This window comes from Oryzias melastigma, linkage group LG9 (genome assembly GCF_002922805.2).
Source record: "Oryzias melastigma strain HK-1 linkage group LG9, ASM292280v2, whole genome shotgun sequence".
In the NCBI taxonomy this organism is placed as follows: Eukaryota; Metazoa; Chordata; class Actinopteri; order Beloniformes; family Adrianichthyidae; genus Oryzias; species Oryzias melastigma.
In genome coordinates, this window is record NC_050520.1 from 1,995,302 (window position 1) to 2,004,445 (window position 9,144).

Below are 9,144 nucleotides of genomic sequence, written 5' to 3' on the forward strand. Positions count from 1 at the left end.
AGTCATTTTTGTGAGTTTTTCTTACTCCGAAGTAAAACGACTCGATACCTGAGGCTCCGCCTTTTGCTGCTTGTGGGTGCCGCCCATTTCTTTATCCTAGAGCCGGCCTCTGCAGCATGTCTGCATTTCACCCACGAAAATAAATATCTGAACATTTGCAAAGATTGATGTCCATAATGTGTATTTGCCTTTAGTAGCCCAAGCCACTGCTACACTGGTTGTAGCGATGGCCTGGGCTAACGGCTGAGCTAGCTGAGCAGCTGAGCTAGCTAAGCAGCGAAGCTAGTGACAGATCACCGCTTGCTGAGAGGCAAAGCTAGCAGATGGGCACTGCTAGCTGAGCGGCACAGTTAGTGGTGATCATCCGCTAGCTAAATGGTGAATTTAGGGGCTATTCACTATTAGCTGAGCAACAAAGTTGACGGTATATCTCTGCTAGCTGTGGGGCAAAGTTAATGACAGATCACCGCTTGCTGAAAGGCAAAGCTAGCGACCGATCACCGCTAGCTGAGACTCTTCCTGAAAGAGGCTGTTCTTAATTTGTGACATCAGCTCGTGAGAAGCCACTCGATTTTGTGGGTCTGGGAGGGGCTGGTGCTGCAGGTTTTAGGAATACATGAACAGATCAAAAATAACAATTTAGGGGTTTTTATAGTCGGGAATGAAGATTATAAAACACCTAAAAGCTCAAAAAGTTGATGGTTTAGGTCCTTTAAATCAATTTGAACATCACGGAGTGATCCAAGTGATATTACTTGACAATAAAGCCTTTTTTAAGCCTATTTAAAACGTTCTATGACATGTAATTTCAAAATAATGTAATTTCTTCTCATGTTTAAGATTAGACACTTAAGACATATTTAAGGGACTGCTTGATCCCACAAATAAGTCTCTTACTTCAGCCAAAAGAGGCAAAAATAACTAATAAGAGGAAGAAGGTCCAAACTTTGACCTCCACTTAAATATGAAATTTTGTTCAGATCTTTGTTTCCATAACTGTGCTGGTTATCAAAGTAAGTCACATTAAAACAGAAAAACAAAGTCTTAAAGTCTATTATAATTAATGTATGTGGCTCAGATATATGGGGTAAGATAATGGTCGAAATGAGATGTATTCATGTAGACAAAGTTATAAAAATATATATTTATGAATACATTTAGTTTTATGTTCAACACGCCTGGTGAGAATTCAATTTGTCTTTGTTTTAATTGTTAACTTCTTTTATCTTAAATGGAATTTCTCCTGTTAAATGATTATCAAAAATAAATCACAAGGTTATAGGCATATATACACGTGTGCATGAGTAATGAGGCTTATTGTCGTTTAAACAAAAAAAGTATTGAACTTTATTGATCCCACAACAAAAGCACTAAAATGTTATCATAGTTCTCTGGACAAAAAAAACAACTTATGATTATAAATGTGTTCTCAGATGGCATTTTGTTGTTGCATAGCAACAACCGGAACGGATGCTGCCTGTAAACAAAGCACCTGCAGACCACTTGGGACCCAGAAGTGGTGGAAAGTTGTCCAAAATAAAGAATAGCAGCCACTGCATGTATTATTTGTAGAATAAAAATTCATAAAAAATGTTAAATAAGAGAAAAACGAAACAAAAACAAGTAAATTAATGCTGAAATATAGCAAATGGAAGGTTGTATGATCACAATCCTCAACTTTAATTTTTTTCTTCTTTTTTTTTTTGTTTTTTGATGACAAGATTGCTTTTGTTTGTCTGCAGTCCTCTAAATGTGGTTTATTTGTATTATTGAGTTTTATTACTGTTCATTAAACTACAATTATTCTTGTTTATGACATCACTGCTACGTCTCGAATGCTGGTCTCGATTTATTGTGGCCACATTGATAAAATATAAAATAATGCTAAGAAGGTGAGAATGGAGTCTGTGATCATCCAATCAGAAGTCAGTTGCTCTATCGCTGCACTGTGGCTGCCAACGGTAGTCAATACACAAAGTCGAAACAAAAGAACAAAAAGAAATCCTATTCAAAACAGACGTGTCATAATTAAAACCAAATGAATTCATATTTTTTTCTTTGTCTACATGCATACGTTTCATTTAGACAGTTTTCTTACCCCCAGATTAGAGCCTTTAATGCAAAAACTAACATCAGGACTCAGACATCTGTTCATGTAAACAAACTGCAGCACCTGTTGGATTAATTAGATTCACCTGTTCATCTGAGAGTTGCCAACTTTCCACAGCAGGAGGAACGAAGCTTTAGTGGGTTTGAGCATTCAGAACTTTAGCTTGTAGAGTTACTACTATATCTCAATATAGTAGTAAATACGCCGTTTTGTGATGTCCGTGGCTTGATGTTGTCCTGCAGGTGTGGCTCTAAGGCTCATGTGGACCGCCGAGAGGAGGTGACAAAAGAGATCGAAGCTTCAGGAACGTACCAACTGAAAGACACTGAACTCATTTATGGTGCCAAGCACGCCTGGAGGAACGCCGCGCGCTGTGTGGGACGGATTCAATGGTCCAAACTACAGGTGCTGTCCAATGTTCCTGAAGGCCCACTCCAATCAGCTATTAATCTTTTGAGAGTGTTCTTTTAATTATGATTATGCCATTCTTCAACCAAAACAAAAAAATACTACATAGTTTTAGCCAACACATTCTCACATATGTTTATGTTTGGTTAAGGACCCCTCTGCATCACTCTTTGACACTTTGGATGTCCTAAAGTCGTCGTTCGTTGACATGCTGGCTGTTCATAACGTCGAGGGTCTGCAGTACTGGATGCAGACTGGTCCTCAGGACACAGTGGGTACCGGTACCCTAACCCGGCACTGGACACGGTACCGAATGCAGTACCAGACGCGGTGCCAAGTCTGAACCGAGCCCAGACTCGAACCAGTACCGGTATCGTCTTATGGTGCATTTACACCGAACACGGCAGGTGCATCAAATTTGCGTTTGCCGCCTCTTTTTTGACGCCTGTTAAATTTACTGCTCAACGCCTTGACGTGGAGCAACCATCGAAGTTGTTCTGGAATTCCTTCCTTGTCACATCATGGATGATGTTGAGTGAATAGCTTGGGTTTCTATGTTTTGGAGAACTCTGGAGAGGTGCCGGCAAAAACATTGCTGTGTTTGTTTTCACCAGATCTTTCAGAGTCTCTCTGGGTTCTGTGTACTTCACTCTTGCAGCGAGAGCTGCACCTGAGGGCCGTTTGAAACGTTACTTCCTTCTGTCTGATGTCCAGTTTGAGCTTTAACCAGAGGAGGCAAAATAAAACTGGGGGATCTTTTTATTATTGTCTTGATGAAAACAGGAAAAACAGGGCTCTAAGGCCTGGGCAGTAGACCTTACTAGATCTGCCGGAGCCAAGACAGAAGCGATCGCTATCAGCTCTGCCGGAGCCTGGGGAGCGGAGCTGACCATCTCGCTAAGCTATCCATCAGGCACCTGGCTAGCATATCCTCTGTGACGGGCTGGCGATGTGTCCAGGCTGTATACCGCTTTCGGCCAACAGTAGCTGGGACAGTTTCTGGGAACCCCATGGACCCCACGGAGTCCATAGGGTTCCCATGATCGGCCATCTTGAATGTTTATTACTAGCCTTTGATCTAGTCACTAAAAACATCACGTGCCCAAAGCTGAGTCGCCAATTGGTTGACGAGCTGCGTCAAGCCTGCTGTGCCAGCTGCCAAAATTGCACAGCAGCAGATTGCATCTTTACATTGACCTAACATTAAAACTTGACGCCTCCGCCACACCGGCTGCATTCAGTGAGAATGCACCAATAGGGTACCAGTGCGCTCCACGTCCCGAACTGGACAGGTTCAAGTTTGCAGCCCGGAGGTTGGGGACCCTGATTTAATGGGAACAGCCAGCAGGTCAAGAAACGAGTGGCAGCAGTTCATTAGCAATTTGGCTCTGAGTTGTCAGCGGACCGTTAGTGCAGCGCAGCCCCGCCCCCTTTGCCTTCCCTATTGCAGAGAGCTCTCTGTTTGCACTCTCTCGGAGGTATCCAGCCGTATAGTTTTGAGAAAACCGAGACGTTCCTGGATCTATTTGTCTACAAATGGATCTATCAGAAAGGGGCGGAGCAAGGAGCTGGTCACCCAGTGTGTTTTCTACATCACAAATAAGATTTTTTTAAATATCATTTTTCATCTGTTCCTGATTCACGATTTAGTTTCTTAATGTTTGCCATCCATCCTTAGAAAAATTCCACATGTTAAGAACACCATTTTCATTGGAGTGGGTCTTTAAACTTAAAGCATCTTGTTGGTAAATCTCTGATATTTGTGTACCTGGTTCTAAATCTATATTTGCTCACAAGGTCTTTGATGCCAGAGACTGCACCACCGCCCATGGAATGTACAACTACATCTGCAACCACATCAAGTATGCCACCAACAAAGGCAATCTGAGGTAGACACCGATTTTTATTTGTCTCTCTTTCCCTGCTCGTATTGCTCTCATTCCACTCCATCTGTCTCTTTCGTCACCCTTCTCCATCTCTGACTACCCGAACTTGACCCTCTCTCCCATCTGTCAGAGTGCCTCTCAGTGCTGTATCTGTTGCCTGTCTCCCTCTCTTACTGTCTCGGCAACACTTGCTGGAGAGGTGGCAGCAGACCCTTGTCAGACCTGCGCAGCAGAACTCGCACTCTTCCTGACAAGTCCTAATCACATGTGACATCTCAAATTTACTTCCTGGCTGCCGGATACTTTTCGACTCATTACAGAATTAAGCCTGACCACCTGAAGGCAGACACATGTTGAAAAGAGACGGATAATTGCAGGGATGCTTTGGCTTAAACTAATGATGCAAAGATTTTTTTTCTAAATAAATTATTCAATTAAGGGTAATTTAGAAAAAATAAACTCAGTTTTTTTGCTTTTGAAAGTATATGCAAAAGAAGAGTGGGAGCAGTGAAAACATAGTGATTATCCCTTGTTCTTGATGGCACGGTGAGGTGTTTCTCTAAGGTGGTCGACTTTAGCGTATTCAACTGTTTTCAAGGGGCCCAGTTGGTGCCCTGCCCTTCATATTCATTTGGTTATCTACCCTGTATATCAATTTTAGCAGATTTCTTTTTGTCTCCTGCTACGAGGTGGAAATACTGGTGAAATATCTCACTGTGTTCTGAAAGCACAAGAAATTGCACAAGTAACCTGATGTTCTTTTATTAACTTTATTTGGTGTTTCACTATGGGAGATGTAACCCTCACGTGGATTATATTATCGTATCTAAAGCCATAAAAAGATGCTGCATCAGATAATTAAGGAAGCTCTTGTCACTTCTGCCCTCAGGACAGAGTGAGACAAAGATGTTAAGGGCAACATCCGGTCCATAAAAACACACAAGTGTGTGGGGAAGTCGGACAGGCAGCAGTGGAAAAACCTTAAACTAGACAAGGCTCATGATGAGGCCTGATGTGCCTTCAGTTCAAGGAAAAAGTCTATGACTTGACTGTATGCCAGCCTATGACAAAACAGCTGATCACATTTCTTAAACCCAGTTCTTGGACAACTGTACCTTCAAAATATATGAAAATCCTGTTTTCAGTGTTCTTGGCATGTTCTCCTGGAATTTTTCTGATGAGGGAGGACATGTATTAGGACAAATGAACTTAAATATGGAATTTTGGAGTATGTTGTGCCACAAGCTCCCTGCGGCTCATTCCGATGCATCCGCATGTAGACGACTAGATCTATTTACTGTATATCTTGGTTTTCTTTTTACAACTGGATAGCTCCAATATTGGTAGGGTTAGGTTGGAGGTGTGAGGGCTGTAAGGGTGTAAACGGAGAGCTCTCAACAATAGGGAGTGGAAAGTCTCTCACACAACTCAGAGGCTAATTTCTAATGAACTCTTGCCGCTCTGCAGTAACTATGTCCTTGAAAACTAAAATAGTTTTTTGTCAAAAAAAGGCAAAATCATTTATTAAACAAACACTGGGAATGTTTTTACAATAACTGGAAAGATGATTAGAGCTGGAATCTAAAGCAGAAAAGCCATCTTAGACCAGAGATGGTTCTACACATTCTCAGTCCCAACTTGTCATATATGGCTCGGCCCCATCCACGTCACTTTTTGAATGTCCCCAACTCTTAGTTTTTTGATGTGCTGGCTGTCGGGTCCCCAATCCCTAGGGTTGGGGACCGCTGCATAGCGTATTCATTTTTTCCTTGTCTGTGGCCCGGTACTAAGTGGCCTCATGACCAGTACTGGTTCGTGGCTCGGAGGTTGGGGACCCTAAATTTAATGGGAACAGTTGGGGACACACAAAATGTCAAAAAGGGATGTGGAGGTGGCCCAAAACCATACATCCATGCATGACGAGTTGGGAGTGAGAATGCGTTGGCTGGTCACTCACTTGTTTATCTTTGAGCCAAAAGCAGGACTGTCTACATGGAGAATTCCCTGTCCTCTCATAAGGAAGGATCTGGAAGAGCATCCAGTAACAAATTATTGGACCAAAGTCCTGGACACACTGAGTTTATGCCTTTCTTAAACCTGCAAAGCCCGGTTTACCGCCAAATCCAACATGCCGAGCTAGGTACTAGACTAGGTCAGGTGTGGCCATCCACAGTCCACAAGAGCCTCAACCCTATCCATTTTCCAGTTCTCACAGCTTGCAGCTGGTTACCTGACTCAAGTAATTCCACATCCTGATTGACTGAACATGCCTAAATTAGGTTGTCAGGACTACGCATTCCAGGGAGAGCTGGAGAACAGGCAAGGTTGAGGCTCTTGAGGACCAGGGTTGGCCACTTTTGGACTAAGTAAACCAGAGCTTCCAGCAGTTTGTCCAGCAATCCTCAGACTAAAAAGACAATTGCACTTAATTGATCATCATTTATTTCACCATTCTTCTAAAATACACCACTAAAGCCTTTAGAATTCCGAGTATTTGTAGATGACATGTGAAAATAGAGCTTTCGCATTCAAATTCTGCTTCTCACAGACCAGGCCCAGGAAGACATGAGGTCTGAGTGAGGATGAAAAATGTTCTTTCCTTGCCTGTGACAGAATGTCTCTGTGCAGCTTCCGTGGCTCTCCCACAAATAACTGAATCATTTCTGGTATGCAGCCTTTTTTTTGTGAGCCAATTTGAATCAATTGTCAAAGTCTGGCAAGGGTCGGAGACATTTGAGTGAGAAGAAGCAAAATGTCCAGCAAAAGGTGAACCAGATTGTCCATGCCCAGTTGTGCATTTGTATTTACGAGTGAGAAGATGCAAGATGAAGAAGTCTACATTGGCCTGACTGTTTCTGTGCCACACCTGCAGGTCAAGTCACCACTCTTTGTAGGGTTGACACCCTCTTGATAAAAGAACTGTTCAGGATCTTCGCTACAAATACTGTGTAGAGGAACAGGAAATGTGAACATTTGAATGTGACAGAAGTTGTTTTATTGGAGGAAAAATAGTTTCTGGTTTGCAGTGCATTGTTATATCCCCTTTGCACATGTCTGCAAAAAGGGATCCAATGCTAAGTATCCATCATCCGCTGCTGCCTCATCTCCATGACTGATATGAATGAAACCTTAAGTCATAGCAGCTAAAGGCACGCCTTAAATGTCGCTGTGCTTTCTTTGAGAAAAGAGTGAGACATACTCAGTCAGCTTGACACTTGCTGCTCTTGCTCGGGCTTTCGTTGTGCAGCCGGGCGGCCGTGGTGCAGTGGTAGGGCGGTCGACTCCTGATCAGATGCGAGCGGGTTCGACTCCCGCCTTGTCCGTCCATGTGTCGAAGTGTCCTTGGGCAAGACACTGAACCCAGAATTGCCTCTGGTGGGAGGTTGGCGCCAGTGTTCGGCAGCGGAGCCACCACCAGTGCATGAATGTGTGTTTGAATGGGTGAATGGGTCTGTGACTGTGAAGCGCTTTGGGCCCTCGAAGGAGGGTAGAAAGCGCTATACAAGTATACGACATTTAACATTTGCCATCTTGTAGTGTAAATCAAAAAGAAAAAAAGTTTCAGACCTAAATGTTCTTTAGATCAAACAGTAGTTGATATACAGTATTCTGATGCCACTGACCCGTAATGGATATAGCACCGCTTTCACACATTTGCCAAACACCTTCAGAGCAACAGACAGTCCAAACATATTGTTTGATATTAATAGACTTGACTTGGATCGGCAAACCTGAGAATGTTCCTGAACAGCGATGTGGAAACATACATTTGATAGATCAAATGTTACAAGCCAATTGTGATAAATACATTGGCAAAGACCTTTGAAATACCCTAACCCTTTGCGAGAAAGTCACTTAAAGATGGATCTCCTTAGAATTATTTTACAAACAGATCCAGAATCTGTTAAAGGAAAGTCCATCCCTTCTTTAGAACATCATATGAATACTTTAAATGGTATTTACTTGAAGACTGTGACCGAAACCCTCGGCATACATGTGCGCACATCAGCAAATTACGAACGCAACACTTTTAACAAAAGACCAAAATGACACACTTAAAAAGAGAAAAATGTATGTGTATTGTGACACCATGGTGATATCATTTATGTCAGCCTTTAGAGCATCACCCAGACTGGAGAAATTCAGGAACATGGTTCTGTCACCTGAAATTGGCAGTCTCATAACACATCCTTTAACAACCTTTAACTGCTTCCCCAGGAGAGCATAGGAGAAGGTCATTCACCACACGGATCTCATCCCATACAAAACCCACTAGGAGTCTGTAAGTCCAGCTGGCGGGCCGTCTCGTCCAAGATTTCACCCCGATACGCTGTGAACAGAGTGACTGCATTGAGAGAACACACTGACTGTGCTGATTAGTCGCAGTGCACCCATCTTCCGGCTTGAGGCAGCCAGTAGTTTGCTGTTTAACGAGGAAGACCAAAAACGGCTCATTTTGCTCATGCAAGCTAGTAGAAAGTGTTTGCTTAGAGCAGCAGGTGGCAGTCTCTTACATCCCCTTCCTTATTGGAATGCCCATCCTGCTCAACTGTCCTCTTCCAAACTTCATGTGTGGTGGCTCACTCTGGACAGGTGAGGAGTAGGGGTGGAATGACTTCAGTTCAAGATTTGTGGATGACGCTTTGAACGATCCGATTTACTGACCTGGGTGGATCGTAGGAATAGAAATCGATTACCGTATTTTTCGGACTATAAGTCGCACCGGAGTATAAGTCGCAG

At 43.0% G+C, this 9,144-nt stretch overlaps 1 protein-coding gene across 3 annotated transcripts in view; it reads left to right on the forward strand.

Moving 5' to 3' along the window:
* Window positions 1–9,144, forward strand: part of nos1 (nitric oxide synthase 1 (neuronal)) — a 70,769-nt gene that overhangs the window by 22,879 nt on the left and 38,746 nt on the right. For all 3 annotated transcript variants that reach the window (XM_024275322.2, XM_024275321.2, XM_024275323.2), the window contains 2 exons: window positions 2,353–2,515; window positions 4,316–4,407. In XM_024275322.2, coding sequence (XP_024131090.1) covers window positions 2,353–2,515; window positions 4,316–4,407 — 255 coding nt within the window. The remainder of the gene's footprint in view (window positions 1–2,352; window positions 2,516–4,315; window positions 4,408–9,144) is intronic.